The sequence below is a fragment of the Otolemur garnettii genome, unplaced genomic scaffold (assembly GCF_000181295.1).
Source record: "Otolemur garnettii isolate 467f Iridium unplaced genomic scaffold, OtoGar3 scaffold00067, whole genome shotgun sequence".
NCBI lineage: Eukaryota > Metazoa > Chordata > Mammalia > Primates > Galagidae > Otolemur > Otolemur garnettii.
In genome coordinates this window covers 8702620-8719383 of record NW_003852462.1, presented here as the reverse complement: position 1 = coordinate 8719383, position 16764 = coordinate 8702620, and the positions used below count along the sequence as shown (strand labels likewise).

At 54.8% G+C, this 16764-nt stretch overlaps 1 protein-coding gene across 2 annotated transcripts in view; it reads right to left on the bottom strand.

Annotated features, from left to right (window-relative positions):
• Positions 1-16464, bottom strand: part of TNFRSF1B (TNF receptor superfamily member 1B) — a 39411-nt gene extending 22947 nt beyond the window's left edge. For both annotated transcript variants that reach the window (XM_003793287.3, XM_023515240.1), the window contains exon 1: positions 16343-16464. In XM_003793287.3, the coding sequence (XP_003793335.1) occupies positions 16343-16420 (78 nt within the window). In that variant the 5' untranslated portion in view covers positions 16421-16464. The remainder of the gene's footprint in view (positions 1-16342) is intronic.
• Between the last annotated feature and the right edge of the window lie 300 nt (positions 16465-16764).

Sequence of the window (16764 nt, the reverse complement as noted above, 5' to 3'; positions counted from 1 at the left end):
TGTGAGCTGTAATGCCACGGCACTCTGCCCAGGGGGACAGCTTGAGGCTCTGTCTCAAAAAAAAAAAAAAAGAAAGGTAAAAGTTATAAAGCAAAACAAATCTCCCCAGGGATTCCAATGCTTCCCTGCTGAGCATGATTGAATTCTGTGGCTGCCTGGATAGAGGAAAGGGCACATGGCAGAGCAGGGCAGGGCTGTCAAAGGCAAGGGGAGCCCTAAACCAGAGGAATCACACTTTCTACAGCAACCTCTGCACACATCCTTCAACCACATAGTAACGGCAGCGCAGTGTCTGCCCCCTGCCCCGGCAGACCCTCAAACTGCCCTTCCCTGAAGGCCGCTTCAGACAGTATCCCCCAGCACAGGCCAGTTGCCCCTCTCCCCTCTTCCCGGGCACCCGCTGCCCTGTATCCTCACTCCTCCAGGGCCTGAGAAACACAGGGCCAAGACAGCTCCAAGCAGCAGAGGCAGACCCTGTCCGGGCTGGGGAAGGGTTTCCTGTCAGGGCCAGAGGGCCTGATGGGAAAGGGCCCTGCCTTGGCCAAGTTTGGGTTTTCTTGCTGCTCCTGGACAGGCGGCCAGACCCCCTGACCTCCCAGTTGACCTCCACCTTCTGCCTCTTTGCTATGAATACCCTTCTCTACACTTCCTCCTAAGGCAGTGTATGCCTCCAGCCCCCCGTGGCTGGTGGACGGGTCACTGTTCCCTTGAGCAACCTCCAGGCCTGTTTATCCTCTTGGACAGAGAAAGAAAAACAAAAAACCACAGCTCTGTCATGGCCAAACAATGAGGAACAGAAAGCCCCTTGGCAGGGCAGGACAAAAGGTTACTCCCTCCTCTGTAGTGCTCCCGGAGCAGGGGTTGGGGCCCAAACAGCAGCCCTGGGAGCCACCTCAGGGGCCCCTGGAGGCCCCCAGAACGTGCAGCAGCCTCTGACACAGCATGCTGGAAGCCTCCAGTTCCTCTGCTTTGAGGTGGGGAGGCTCCGATTCACACCCCACCCACCCACCCTCTGGGAGGGGACGTTTCACATTGTAAAATGCGGAAATAAACTGGGCAGTATTTGATTCAGTCAGCATGTTTAGCAGCAGATCTGATCTTTCAAAACATGGGGGCCCCAGGTGAAAATCTGGAAGTCACTGAAAACGGCTCTACAGCAGTGGCTCAGAAGTGTGCGACAAGGAGCTGATGGCCGCCGTCCCAAGTCTAGAGAGGTACATGGAGCTCACGAAACGGGAGAAGGCACTGAAGAGAGACTTGGGAACCTCAGGGATCATGTCAGACAACCTTCCATTGTCATGGTGGAGAGAAGCCAAGGGAAAGGTGAAGACATTCGTTCATTCATTCACTCATTCAACAAACGTACCCGGCACCCAATATTCTAGGTGCTGGGCATATAGGAACATTGAACAAATCAAACCCCTGGCTTGGGAAGCTGCTGTCTTAGCTAGAGAGATACACACATACAGTAGGAAGCTCGAACTCCAAGTAACAGCTAAGGAAAAGGGCAAAGCTAGGCACAGAGCCAGGGGGACAGGGAGGTGCACATGGCACACTCAGTGCACAGCCAGGAGGTCAGGGCAGAGGGCCCGCGTGGGAGACAGTGAGAGGAGGTGTAAACGGCAGCAGCAGCAGCTCATCATCCTCGTCTGCTCCACACCAGGCATCGCGAAGAGCTGTTCACACGCTGCAGCCTCTGCCAACCCTCACCCGGTCACTGTGATGCTGGCACCACCCAACTTACAGATGAGGAGACTGAGCCTCAGCCAGCCCCGTGCTTCCTCCCTGGCAATAAGCCGACCCCTGCATGTCTCTCCAAGACCAGGAAGATGGGTTTCAACCACCAGGCCCACTCCAAAGTCCTCCCCCCCCACACCCTTGGGTGCCCCCTCTGGGTGAGTGTTAACTGGCTTCTCTGTGCCTCAGGTTCCCTGCCTGTAAAATGATAGTGTGGGCCTGGTCGATGGTCTGAGGCAAAGGACCAGCTTGGTGGGGGAGGGGAAGGGTGTGTGTTTGGGGTTTTTTGTTTTTTTGAGACAGAATCTCACTCAGTAGCTCTAGGTAGAGTGCCTTGGCATCATCATCGCTCACAGCAACCTCAAACTCTTGCCTCAGTTTTTCTATTTTTATTTATCTGCTTGTTTTTAAGACAGAGTCTTACTTTGTTGCCCCTGGTAGAGTGCCATGGCATCATAGCTCACGGTAACCGCCAACTCTTGGGGCTTAAGCAATTCTCTTGCCTCACCCTGTCAAGTAGCTGGGACTACAGGTGCCCGCCACAACACCTGGCTACTTTTATAGACGAGGTCTCACTCTGGCTCAGGCTGGTCTTGAACCTGTGAGCTCAGGCAATCCACTCACCTTGCCCCCCCCCAAGTGCCAGGATTACAGGCGTGAATGCCTGGTCCCAGCTTGGGGTTCTTAAAGGCTCAAACCCCTCACAAGACCTCAGGGATTAGATGGGTGTATGCCCCACCCTTGTGAGAGGTGATGAATGCGTGGGGCTGAGCGGTGGGGACGGAGTGTGGGGTGGGGCAGAGCTGAGCTGGTCTGGGGCATCTGAGCAGAGCAGAGCAGAGCTGAGGGTGGGTATGGGGGAGCTTCCTCGCTCCAGCCTCTGGCCCCCCATTCCTTCTCCCCTGGGAGAGCATACTGAGCAGGTAACCTCTGCAAGGAAAAGGCCAGAGATGTCCACCTTCCCTGGTGTACTAGACACCTGGCAGTGTAGGAGGGGCGCTGACTTAGGCTGGAGGTCATGTACACACTGGTCCTGAGAGCTAGGGGGAATGCCAGTTTCTCTGAGCCTCAGCACTGTCACCTGTAAAATGGGAGTCATACACCTTGCCCTGACTCCTCCAGGGCTTGCTGTGAGAGACAAAGGCAGGAGGGTCCCACTTGGGTATGTCATTTTCTCCCAGACTCTTAGGGGCTCCACGGGGATCTCCACCTCTCACCTCTCACAAAGGCCCTGCGTCATAGACACGTGCTACAGAGAATGAGAACTTGTCCTTTCTGCCTTGATGTCTGTGGAGGATGGGCAAGGTGAGAACAAGACCCCAGGCAGTGAGTTGCCCAGTGTCAGTGGGGTGCTACTTGGCCATGTGGGCCTTGCAAAAGGAACCTCACTCCCGCCTCAACAGCATGTGTGACAAAGCTGGCCTGTGACTCCTGGAGATGCAGAGGTACCCACAAGCTGGCACCAGGCCCATTACTCAGGAAGCCTAAAGCCCAAGCTAACAGCAGGCCTGCTGTCCCAATGGCAGGGGCGGAAGCCTGAGTGGGGTGGAGGACTGGGTAGGGCAGAGGAAGGGGAAGATTCCTTCAGGCAAGACGTGGGTCTCCTAAGGAGGGCCTTGGGGTGGCTCAAAGGGACTTTTCTTAGAGGAACCCTAGAGGGCTGACATGACCCCAAAATAAAATGTTTGAGCGGGCAGGTGCTCCAAGCATCCATAAGCATTCAGCCAGAGGACGAGGTGGTTGAGTCCCTGAAAGAGAGCAAACCTCAAGAGGCCGCAAGGACGGAGCTCCACCAGTGCCCGGGACAGTAGGCTGACCTGGTAAGTCAGGTACCACCTGTCCTGCCCCCTGCACATTCTCTTCCATTCCCTGCACCCCCACCCGCCAAAGATTCAAAGCACAGGCGGTGGACAACACTGCAGGAGTGAGATAGTCCAGGAGGGGCCTCTGCTGGAGCCATGACCCAGTAAGGGGCAGGGCCAGGGGACCACACAAGTCTCTCTGATTCCAGAGTCTGTGTCAGGGAACCTGGCAACCCTGGCCCAGCCTATTTACCACTTGTTTGTTTGTTTTTGAGACAGAGTCTCAAGCTGTCACTCTGGGTAGAGTGCTGTGGCGTCACAGCTCGCAGTAACCTCAAACTCTTAGGCTTAAGCGATTCTCTTGCCTCAGCCTCCCAAGTGGCTGGGACTACAGGCGCCCGCCATAACCCCTGGCTATTTTTTTGGTTGCAGTTGTCATTGTTGTGTAGCTGGCCCACACTGGGTTCAAAGCCACCAGCCTCAGTGTGTATGGCCGGCACTCTACCCACCAAGCTACAGGCACCACCTTGCCATTTTTTTTGTTCCCACGCCAAGGCCCTGTGAGTATCCCAAGGTTGAGGCGTCAGTCCCTTCTCCTATTTATAAATAGAAATGAGAGAGGAAGGAAAGAGAGCAGGTTTGGGGAGGAGGAGGAAGTGGCCATCACCAAGACAATGTCCTCTGAAAGGACGACATCTATGGAACCATCTGCTCTTCCTGCCACCATTAGACCACCACCCTTGGGGGGTCTTCATGGCTTTTTAATTTTCCAGAGAACACCCCCCTGCACAGGCATCTGCCAGCTGAGAGCAGGAGGTGACCACATGGAAAGCTTCAGACTTTGGGGATAGAGAGTATTATTCCTCAAGGACAGAGACAGCTCAGATCCAGGAAAAGCACCCACTGTGTGCAGATATGGTGCTGGGCATGTTCATATACATCCATTTTATCCTTGCAATGAGGTCAGAACAATCCCATTTTCCAGATGCAGAAATGGAGGCTTTGGGAGATTCAATACAAAGTGTCCGAGGCCGAGAAGTGAGTGGCAGACCAAGAGCTGGTGCCGCCGCTACACTGCCTCCGTGCCGGCTGACAATTTTAAATCTTGTGACCTTGGTCTGCTCCCTCATTTTATAGACAAGGTGCCCATGGGCGGGGAGAGACACTTCTAAGAATGCACAGCAAGCAGGGGAGGGAGGTTCAGTGACTCTCCCAGGAAAAAAAGGGTTCTAGGTTCCCCGGGCAGATGCTGCTGGTGTGGGGAGGTGTTGACATTATCTGCCCAAGGACCCAAGGACCCCCCAAAGGGCGGAAACTGTCTTCAAGCAATAGAGAAACCACATCATTTACATGGCAAGTCCCCAGGCCCCAGGGGCAGGGTGGGCGGCAGCAGAGGCATTTGGGTCTCAATCTTAGGGGTTCACAGGAGCCTATGGACTGTGAGGTACAGCCACATCAGGCCAAGCCGTCACAGTGATGCCGGGGCCAGGTAGCGGAGGCCCGTGTGCTGTCAGGGAGAGGAACAGTGTCTGCATCAGGAAGGACCAACCACATCAAGGGGGGCGGCCCAGGGGTGACACATCCCACTACCAGCCTGCCGCCTGTGATGTTGCTTTAGAAGTGAGCTGGGGGCAGACAGGAAGCCCAGACTGGTATCCAGTTCTTGAAGCCAAGCTTTGTGCTAAGTGCTAGGATACAAAGACGCCCAAGCATGGGCCTTGTCCCCAAGGACCGCTCAGTCTAGTGACAGAGTACCCCAAACTGTCACCCTCCATGAAGCCTGTTGGTATCACCTCCTCCATCTCCCACAGCCCCCTCCTGGCTACCCTCGGTGTCTCCTGCAGCTGCAGGCTCCTCCTCTTGGTCCCCAGCCTGATGTCCCTTTGCACATAGACCTAAGCCCTAAGCCACCTTCCCACATCAAGTCTGGTCCACCTCAGAAGCTTCCATTGGTGCCACCGCCATCAGGCAAAGCACAACCCATCAGCCAGGTGCCTGGAGCAGCGAGCCCGGCTCCTGCCAGCGTGTTCTGCTGTGGGCACCTCACCTGTCACTGTCTACAGCACAGAGCAGCACGTGTCCCCAAACCTCTGTCCTCTACTCCTGCTGCTGCCGCCGCCCAACATCCCAACCCACCCTGCAGGGCTAACTAGTGGGCTTCTCTTGGGAGTCCCCTCTGCTATCAATTCAGATGGGGTCAGAGGTTCCTCCTCGGGGCTCCTGTGACAACTCAGGTATATCTCTATTCCACCCAGACCAGACAGTCTGAGGTGAATTTTGTTTTCCCCTGTGCCTCCGCCCATGTCCTAGCATGAGCTCTGAGCCAGACACCCAGCTTTTAATCCCAGTTCTCCCATTCCCCCTCCTCTGTTTTATCATCTACAAAATGGGGACAAAAACAGTGCCCCCTCCACAGGGCTTTGTGATTCACCAAGTCATGTGGCATGCTCAGTGCCATGCCGGACTGGCAGCTAGAGCTCCATGTCACCCATGTTTTAATTACTCATCACTCCATACACAGCCAGTGCATGGCCCACAGCTGGTGCCTAATAGATGCTCAACCATTCAACAGAAGCAAAAAAAATTTTTTTTGAGACAGAGCCTCAAGCTGGGCCCCTGGGTAGAGTGCCATGGCTTCACTGCTCACAGCAACCTCCAACTCCTGGGCTCAAGTGAGTCTCCTGCCTCAGCCTCCCAAGTAGCTGGGACCACAGGCGCCCACCACAACGCCCGGCTATTTTTTGGTTGCAGCCATTACTGTTGTTTGGCGGGCCCAGGCTGGATTCGAATCTGCCACCTTAGGTGTATGTGGCTAGCACCTTAGCCACTTGAGCCACAGGCGCCAAGCCAGAAGCAAAATTTTTAATTTCCAATGACCTGAAGTGAGTTGGGGCTAGTGTGAAAACTGGGCAAGACTCACAAGGAGAGGGGGTGGCATCTCCTGGGGAGCAAACTGAGGGACAGTTTTCAGATAACGGCTGCTCACAATCACCTTGACTACCATCTCAAGCAGGCCTAGCCACCTGGGCTAGAATCTTATCTCTGCCTCTAGTGAGCTGCAAAACCCCGAGCTTGTAGCTTAACTTCTGTGCCTCAGTTGCCTCTTCTGTAAAATGGGGATAATATGCCCCCCCAGGTGCTATGAGGATGAAAGGCAGTCCATGCATTTAATGCATCAGAAGCTTTCCTGGCATCTAAGGAGCACCCCATAGATGTGAGCTCTTAACTCCCAGTTCCTTGCACCTCCCAGCAGTTCTCAGCCCCATGGGAAGTGACTGAGAATAGCCCTTTTATTCCTACCTGACAGCTGAGGAAGACAAAGCTCAGGGAGCAGTTCAGAGGGTCGCCAGGTACACTGGCAGCAGGGCTAGGAAGACCCCTAGAACACTACCCCCAAGTACCAGTGGGGGGTGTCATATCCCACACTCAAGATGAGAAGCAGCCCTGCCAAGTCTCATGCCCACCCTAACCAGAGTGACCAGCCAGGGCTGACCAAAGCCAGACTGACCCTGCAACTGACCATAGAGCTCCAGGGACACATGGAATTGACAAGAAGCAGGCCACTGGGCTCTGGCCAGGTCAGAGTTAAGGCCAGAGGGACCTCATACTGCAAGATGGGGGTGGAGGGAATGCAGCCCCTTCTCCTATGTGTTTCTGTCCCCATCCTACACGTATGGTCTCAGACTAAAGGTGGCCTCCTCCTCCCTCAAGCCTCTTGTCCCTTCCTTCCTGCTCGGCTGCTTCTCTCCAGCCCAGAGCTCTGAACCATGGTAACAGCCTCCAGTCTCCCCATCCCACCTGTCCTTCACACTAAGGCCTGAGCAGTCTTCCTAATACACTCTCTGTCCTGGTCACTCCCTTGCTCAAAAACTATCAGTGGCTCCCCACTCCCTCAACTCCTAACCGGAGGTCCCTGTGGCAGATGAAAGCTAAGAATATCTGGGTTAAATCACAATTCCCCCACCTTATTAGCAGACAGACTTAAAGGCATTGTATTTTTTGGTTTTAAAGATATAAAGGAGTTTCATCTCGGCACTCGTAGCTCAGCGGTTAGGGCACCAGCCACATACACTAGGGGTTCAAACCTGGCCCAGGCCTGCTAAACAACAATGACAACTACAACAAAAAAATAGCCGGGCATTGTGGCAGGCACCTGTAGTCCCAGCTACTTGGGAGGCTGAGGCAGGAGAATAGCTTAAGCCCAAGAGTTTGAGGTTGCTGTGAACTGTGACGCCACAGCACTCTATCAAGGGCAACATAGTGAGACTCTGTCTCAAAAAAAAAAAAAAGAAAAGAAAAAAGAAACAAAGGAATTTAATAAACCTCAGTCTTCATCTATAGAAATGGACTGATAATAGGTCCTACCTCCTAGGGCTAATGAGAGAATTCAACGAGATAAAACATGTGAGTATTTAGTAAACTCCCCCCAAATTATAGCAGGTACAATTTCTTTCTTTCTTGAGAGACAGTCTCACTTTGTCACCCTCAGTAAAGTCCTGTGGAGTCACAGCTCACAGCAACCCCAAACTCTTGGGCTCAAGTAATTCTGCCTCAGCCTCCCAAGTAGCTGAAGACTACAGGAGTCCACCACAACACTCAGCTATTTTTTTGTCAGTTGTTATTGTTGTTTAGCAGGCCCGGGCCAGGTTTGAACCTGCCAGCCCCAGTGTATATGGCTGGCGCCCTAACCACTGAGCTACGAGCGCCGAGCCCTGGCTATGTTTTTGAGATAAGGTCCCGGTCTTGCTGGTCTCGAGCCTGTGAGCTCAGGCAATTCACCTGCCTCAGCCTCCCAAGTGCTGGGATTACAGGCATCAGCCACCATGCCTGGCCCAGGTATGATTTCTTAATGTAATTAGAAGTACCACCTCTATAAACTGCCCCAAACTTACAGCCTCGTGTGTCATTTCTGCCCCCTACAAATCTTAAGCTCCAACTAGCATTGACCCCTGCTGTCCTGCCTCCTGCCACACCATTCTGACACCTGAAGCTGGTTATCGCAGACCTGCATACCCTTCACGGCTTAGGGTTTAGTAGGTCCACCCTCCATGTGGCCTGGAGGAGGGTAGGATGGGGGCAGGATCATGAAGGTGATGAGAATAGATGAGGGCAGTGAGCAAAGGACTAGGCCAGGAGGACATGAGCCGAGGGGCTGGGAGGGGTGATGACAGGAGAGAATGGGGGACCCACTGTGGGGTGCATGAGAAGGCTCAAGGAGCTGGGAACACAGGATGAGAAGGGGCAGGATTTGCGGCTGTGGATCCAGAGAAGCAGGAGACCCAGGCTAGAGTATCTGTGGGCAGGATCAGCAACAGCCTAGGGCCTTGGAGTTGCCTCGGAGTTGGCTCGGAGCTGCCTCAGAGCTGGGGCTATGGGTCAGCAGGAGGGAGGGCCAGCAGGGCACCCAGGACCCTGGCCAGACTCCTATTAATCAATGCAGAGTGCAGAGCTGGAGCCCGCCCCTAGAGAATCACTGTCAAGGCCAGGGCCAGACCAGGCCTCCTGAGAGGGGCCACATGGAGGCCTGATCTACACTCCACTCTCTGCTCAAGACTACCAACCCTCAACTCCCCTCGCCACCACCATGGCCTAACACTGGGGCCCAGGACCCAAGGCTGGGGTCGGGGAGGTCCTTGCTAATCTCAAGTCATAGCAGGGGCAGCTGGAGCTCAGAAAGGAGAAGGGCACTGCCCAAGTCCTCCCTGAGGTGGAGACCCCCAACTCCCAGCCCCGGGCTTCATCCACTTGCGCAGCTTCTGACCTCTCTGCTGAAAGGCATTTGAGAAGGTCTCAGTGACAGCCTGGGACACCCTCCCCTGTTCACAGCCTGAACAGCCAGCGAGTCCCTCCCTTCCTGCTTGGTTTTTAGGCCCATTCAATTCCCTGAACCCATGGCCACATCAGCCTTACCCACTGCAGGGTGAAGCTCAGACTGAAGCAAGTGGTGGCCACCGTCTGGATGGCACCCCCTGAGGATTTCTGTCCTGTCTCTGGTCAGAGTGGCCAAGTCAACCCAGGGCCCTGGCTACAAACAGAGCAGGGGGCTACTAGGTCTCCCAAGGAGCCAGCAAACACTCCTGAAAGGGACACACCCTGCTACCCTCAAGTCATAAACACTGTCAGTTTTCCTCAGCCGAACATGACCTAGTGTCTGGGACTAAAGCCAATAGTCGCAGGGAGCTGGCCCTCCAGGAGCCTGAGAGTGGCTCTAAGCCCCCTCCCCCGCTGTGAGCTGGCCAGCAATGCAATCATTCATCCAGTTATAAGCCTCCAACCCTCCTCCTCTGCAAAGAAGATATGGAGTCTCAGAGAGGCAGTGTGGTTTGTCACCGTCCACAGGAAAGCAGGGCCAGAGCCAAGGCCAGAGCTGCGGTCCTGGGACACACGGTCAGCTGGAGTTTTCCAGCATACCTGGGGTTCCCACTTGGGAGACGCACACTTCAGAACCCCAGACACTTCCTCCCGAGCTCAGTCAGTGCTCTAAACCACAATGACGCCACCACCACCTGTGACATCACGATGATGTGCAACAGTGGAAAAAGACTGTGGGCCTCAAGGGGGGAGGGGGTGAGACTTGAGCTTCAGAGCCCCAGCCCTGCAGTCAACAGCTTGGCAGAGGGAGACAGGTGCCCAGAGCTCTAGGCTGCAGGGCTCAGAGCCAGAGCGGAGGGGCATGTGCCTGTTCAAGGAAAACACCCTCCTTGCTCAAAGCTTCCGTGAACCTGTGGGTTTGCAGACAGCAGGCCCTGAACTGGATGCTGACAGTGAGGACCTTCCCACCGTCTGGGGAAAGGGTCTAGCTTGTGAATTTGAAAAGGTGCTAACTAGGTACCAAAGGGTGGAGCAGCAGGAATACCTGATGCCTGAGGATTCTGCATCTCCTGATACCTCTGAGAGCTGAGTCAAGGAAATAACCTCAGTCGAAGCAAGTGGGATTGAGGTCAGCACAGAGAGATAATGAAGAACCATGATATTAACAGTGGGGAGTACCATAGCTCTCCTTCCTAGGGACAATTTACACCCCTCACCCCCTAATCTCTGGCCTTTGTCAAGTGCACATGAGGTGACATTTCCCTACATTATGGAAGAATGTTGAGGCCAGTGCTATTAGGTTTTATAGATAGGAATGCTTAGGCTCAGAGAGGTTAAGTAACTTGAACAGAGTCACACAGAAAGTTGATAACAGTGCTCAGATGGAAACCCTGATCTCCTAACACTCAAGCCAGTGCCCATTCCTTGGAGCCATGCTGTCTTGGAACTTGGAAATCGGGGAATAGACAACATGACCTCAGAAGAACCCCCTACAGAGCATGCCCTGCTTGGTCAGGGTCACAAACAACCTTCATCATCACAGAGGTTAGAAATGGAAGCGGTGGCTCGGCGCCTATAGCTCAACCGGCTAAGGCGCCAGCCACGTACACCTAAGGTGGCGGGTTCGAATCCCCAGCCCGGACCCGCCAAACAACAATGATGGCTGCAACCAAAAAAAAAAAATAGCCGGGCGTTGTGGCGGGCGCCTGTGGTCCCAGCTGCTTGGGAGGCAGAGGCAGGAGACTCGCTTGAGCCCAGGAGTTGGAGGTTGCTGTGAGCTGTAATGCCACCGCACTCTGCCCAGGGGGACAGCTTGAGGCTCTGTCTCAAAAAAAAAAAAAAAAAAAAAAAAAAGAAATGGAAGCGGTTTCAGAGACCACCTGCAATCTACCCATGCACATCTTGCAAACTGAAACCTTCTGCCTCTCATCAATACTATATCAAATGTGCCCCTTGCTCACCTCCAAAAGGCACGCAGCTGCTGTCACTCACCAAAAGGGGTGGAGAGGTGACCCCAAAGCCTTCTCCCCAACGTGGAGGTCCTAAGGACCTTCAGTCAGGGAGATGGTGTGAGAGGAAGGCAGGTAGGAGGGAAGTTGCTCCCAGGGATGTTGGGCAGTAAAGCCACTTGGACAGGGACTCTGGTTAATCGGTGACTGTTACCTAAGCTTCGAGGCACTCTAACTCAGAGCCAGAGGGTCTGACTGCACAGAGGTCCTAACCTTAGCCTGAGCACTGCCCCAGGAACCACTCAGGTCAGGCCTGCAAGACCAGAAAGCACTTTTAATCCTGGCAAAGAACCAGTAAGGTGTGGTTTCTTCCCATTTTAGAGACAAGAACACAGAGGCTCCCAGGGATGGAAAGACTTGCCAAGGTCACATCTTGGCCAGTAATCAGCAAGGTAGGTCTACAGGTGAGATCTATCTGACTCGGAGGCCTGGGCCTTTCCCCAGTGTCAGTACTGCTCTCCTGTGCCCAGCAGAGAGTGTCCAGAACTGGGAGCACCTCCACTCTGTCCTTGCTCAGCCCATGGCAGCCCTCTCCCTACCCCTCCAAGCCCTGACTTCCCTCTCTGCCTACTTTTGGGCAAATCACATGTTTACTGAGTCACTGCCAGTGGGTGGCTCCATCATGAGCCAGGCTGAGGATATGGGGAGTGTGAGCATTCCGGGGAGAGGACCTCCAGCCTTAGCAGACCCCAGAGCAGGGAGAGGGGACCATAGAAATAGCCTAAGAGAGGGAGAACCCAGAACCCAGCTTTGCCACCATGGACTTTAAACTCTCCTCATATGTAAAACAAGGTCACTGTAAAGGTCAGATGAGTATTTTTTTCACATTTCTTCAGTATTTTTTGAACACCTACAACATGGACGTGGCAGGCACAGCCCCAGGCCAGTGGTTCTGTATGAGGACATTTTTGATTGTCACACTGAGGGGGTTGCTACTGGTATCTAGTACCTAGAGGCCAGGGATGCTGCTAAATGCCCTACCACAAAGAGTATGTGGCCCTGATGTCAATGGCACTGAACCTGAGAACCCTATTCTAGGCTATGGTCTGTAGCAGTGAACGAGTCTCTGCCCTCACTGTGCTTACCTTCTTATGGAAAGACACACTAATAGTAAAGGAAATAAATATAACAGGTCAAGATTTTTATGTAGAAAAACAAAGCAGGTCAGGGAGTGAGAGTGCCTGGCAGGGAGGTTTTCTAGGCAGGATGGTCCATTTGAGCAGAGGCAGTAGAGAATGATACCAGGGGACAGCAGTGGAAAGAGCATGTAAGGCAAAGGGGAAACCATGTGCAAAGGCCCTGTGGCAGGTGTGGGTGCAGCCAGCATGGCATAAAAGTGAAGTGAACATATATCGCTTCTCAGCCTTTTGCTAAGATCAAGTATAAAAAGTGAGCTGAATATAACACACCCACCATCGTTGGCAGCAATGCTTCTCCTCTCACCCTCCACCCCACCACTGTCCTGGATGCTCCTCCAGGAAGCATTGGATGATAAGGGCCATAATGTGTCATGCAGCCCTAGGGAGGGACAGTCTCACAGGGAGCCACTGGGCTAGACCCCAGGACAACAGTCAGGGCCACTCTTCAACACCAGAAGGCCAGGCAGGTTGCCAGCCCTCCACACCCACAGGGCCTGCAAGGAGGGCAGAGTGGAGAACAGATGAGAAAGCAGAGGCTTATTCACTGGGGCTAGGTCACAAGGGCAGTCGGGACAGAGCCCAAGTGACCTATTGGCAGTGTGGTTCCTGGACGGCTAGATCCAGGTAGTGGTCACCTTGGGGTCCCCAGAATAAGGTACTGAGCTGGGCCTGGAGTGGGTGTTCATGACTATTTGGGGAATGAATGAATGAATGAATGAATGGCTCTGCATTAGGGTGCCTGGCCTCCTGCCCACTGCCCTCTGCCAAGAGGTGCTGGAGCACTGGACCACATCCTTACTGAGCACACAGGCTCCCCTCTGGGATGCAGGGCAAGGGCAAAGGACGGAGATGGGGTGGAAGAAGGGCAGAGCCTGGGAGCCAGCAGGTAGCCAGGTCACTCAAGTCCACCCCAATGTCCAAGCTGGGAGCCCCAATCCCTCCCTAACCGGAACTGGCCCCAGGCCCTGGGTGATAAGAAAGCAAACAACAGCCCCTCAGCCCCAAGACCTCCAGGGATCAGCAGCCCAGACCCAGCAGGCAGAGACCCCCCGGGCCCTGCCCACTGCCATCAGAGGGCACCAACCACACCCCTGCCCTGTCAGCTTTACTGGCATTTGTCATATGAATAAATGATTAAGGGAATGAATGATGTATTCCACACCAGCTGGCAAATAAGGTTTTTAAAGGTGCAAAAGCCCTGATAGAAAACTTGGGGGGTAGGAGTGGGGCGCTCAGGTCTCCTTGACACTAAATCAAATTCCAGCCAACATTCCTGAGAAGCCACTGTGCTCAGGACCTGCTGGGGGCAAGGAAGGGGATATAGGTTTGGGGAGTATAGAGTGAAAAGAACTCTGGAATCAAGCAGAAATCTATTCAAACCCCACCCTTCACCCCCAGCTCTGCAATCCTGGGAAATGCCATCACCGACCTCTCTGGACCTCAGGTTCCACATCTCTCAAAGGGAACAGCACCACACCCTTTACAAGTTGTCCTAGGGGAGGTTTCAGTGCAATTCTGTGGCAAAATACCTAGCACATTGCCTGGAGCAGGAGTAGGTGTTCAGAAAACAGAAGCTATGGTGGTGCCAATAAGGAAGAGCCGGTAGTCCTGGCCCTCAAGGAACCTTCCAATCCACTGAGGTGGATAAAACACAGCTAGATTAAAAGGCAGAATGGAATCTGTCCTCAAGAGGAACAAAAGGTTCTCAGAGTCCCAAGAGAAAATCAAATCCAACTGTGAAAATAAGAAAAGGCTTTCCTGGAGAGAATGGCATTTGCAAAGGGCCTTGAAGGACATTGTTAAGGGGGCATGTCACACAGAGGTGACAAGGGCAAAGGCTCTCTACACAATGATGCTCAATGATCACCATCACCGGTTTCATAGGGGTGAGGACTGTGTGTGGTGCAGGGTGGGGAGAGGGGAGCCCAGAGAGCTCACTCTGGCCTGGGAAACCTGGGGGGGGGGGTCTCTGCCTCGGCCACTGGGAGCCACGGGATGCTCCCCAGGCAGGCAGATGTGTTCCAAACTTGAGAAGGGTCTCTGCCAAGGAGGAGCAGTGGGAGAGGGGCTGGGCTGGGAGACCAGCTGAGTGGCTAAGGCAGCAATCCACTCAGGCAGTCCTGGGAGCAGGCAGTCTGAGCTGTAGCAGGAGCTGGTCAGGAGGGGAAGGAAGTGTCAAGGAAACCCCTCAAGCAACTTCAGGACTTCTGCCTGTGTCTTGCAGAGCCCTGTGACTGCCCCCCACCTCCTGCCAGGGTTCCAGAAGGCCCTGGGGTTCACCCAAGCAGACCCAAGCTCAGTGGCAGAAAGACTCCCCCACCTCCAAGGCCAGAGTTTATGGTAGGAGAACCACAGGTGTCTCCATTCACACTCATCCTCACAGCCGGGACGCTCCTGACCCAAAGGCCACCCAGGACCTCCGCTCGAACAGCCTCCCCTAGACCCACTCCTGGTCACTGGCCCCAACTGTGGGTGAGTCAATTCTAGCATGATTGCCCCCCATCTTCCACCCTTGAGAACTTCCACCCTCTTTGGCCTTGGACCCCTGAGTCACAGTATGTCACCACCAGAGCCAACACCACCTCCCACCTTCCTCCCCAGACAGATCAGCACAGCATGTGTCCATCGGGGTAGACTCATGAGGAAGGGATGAATTCTCACCTCCTCCCCAGACACTGGGGGCAAAGGAAGAAGATACCCTACTTAGAGGAAGATCTCTCCCCATGTCCTTCCATGAAACAAGTTCTCTGGGAAGCTGAGGTGGGTGGATTGCCTGAGTTCAGAGGTTCAAGACCAGCCTGAGCCAGAGCAAGACCCCACCCAGAGTTGAGGTGGGCGCCTGTAGTCCCAGCTACGTGGGAGGCTGAGGCAAGAGAATTGCTTGAGCCCAAGAGTTGGAGGTTGCTGTGAGCTGTGATGTCACAGCACTCTACCGAGGGCAAAAAAATGAGACTGTCTCAAGAAAGAAAGAAATACACATTCTCTGAGCCTCAGTTTTCCGTCACTGTAAAATAGGGTTACTACACCACAGAGACAAAGAATGGCAAAGGACACAAAGAGACTAGACCTTGCCCTTATGGCAGGTGATGTCAGCATTCTGGGGTCTCTGCTCTCTCCATTTTCCTGAGGCCCCTTGGAGACCATGTCTGCCTTGCTTGATAAGCAGCCCAGGAGATCTCTCTCACCTGCCGTGCCCCCAGGGCCCACAGAGATCTGCCTTTGCAGTGGCCCCTGGACACATCAGGAGGAGGATGGAGAAGCAGCCTGGGCAAGGACAAGGGCACAGGGCAAATGTGCCCTTATGAGGTCTGGCTACACACCTGGTCCTGTTCTTCAGACACACAGCCCCAGTTTTTTTTAAGAAAGAGGAAAACCATAGCCCAGAGGAGGAAATCTGAAGGTGCCTGGTGTGGGCAGTGAGGGCAGCGCCCCAGTACAGCCCCCTACGCCCCTCGTAGGAGGGAAGAATTGTCGACTGTCGAAGCAGTCTTAGGGGTAAAGGAGGAGGGTCCAGGGTCCAGCGGCGATCTGCCCAAGGCGCGCTGATGAGCCCTGAACGCCCAGGTGTGTGCTCACGGAGGAGCCGGGGCGCTTCCTTAGAAAGTGGGGCTACGGAGCCAGAGTTCTCTCCCGGCCGCACATGTGCCAGGCCCGGGGTCGCCAGTGGGTCCCCGAGGCGCGTGGCGCGTGACTGATGCGGATGAAGGGAGGCGATTCGGGGCCAAGGGGCTCCCGATCCACGACGGCGCTACGGGAAAGCGTGGCCCAGGCACCCGAGGGCTGAGTGCCAGAGGGATGGGCGCACGAGAAGGCTGTTCCCTATGGGGCCACACGAGTCACCTACCTGGGCGGGCACGGCGTGCCCCGCGGCCCAGAGCTGTAGTCCGACGGCCAGCGCGGCCCAGAGGGCGGCAGGCGCCATGAGCGCAGGCGTGGCCCGGCGAACCCTTGCCTTTGCACCCTCTCTCCAGGCTCCAGGAGCCTCGACTGAAAGCGAAAGCCGGTCTCAAGCAGCTGCAGGAGGGCTGGCCGCGGGGCGGGGCCGGGCGGGGCCAGCCGGTCCCCAGCCTCTTGGACACGCCTCCCACGCCTTCTCCCCAGACAGCGCTGGGCACCAGGACCCACAGGCTACATCTCCGTGGCCCTCCTGGCGCTCAACTTCCTCCTATCGCCCCCTACCCTTGGAGTCATCGTTCCCAGTGGGGAGTAGGATTCCTGTAGTGGGAACAGGTTCCCACTAGCTTTGTGACTGCCCAGACTGGGCCT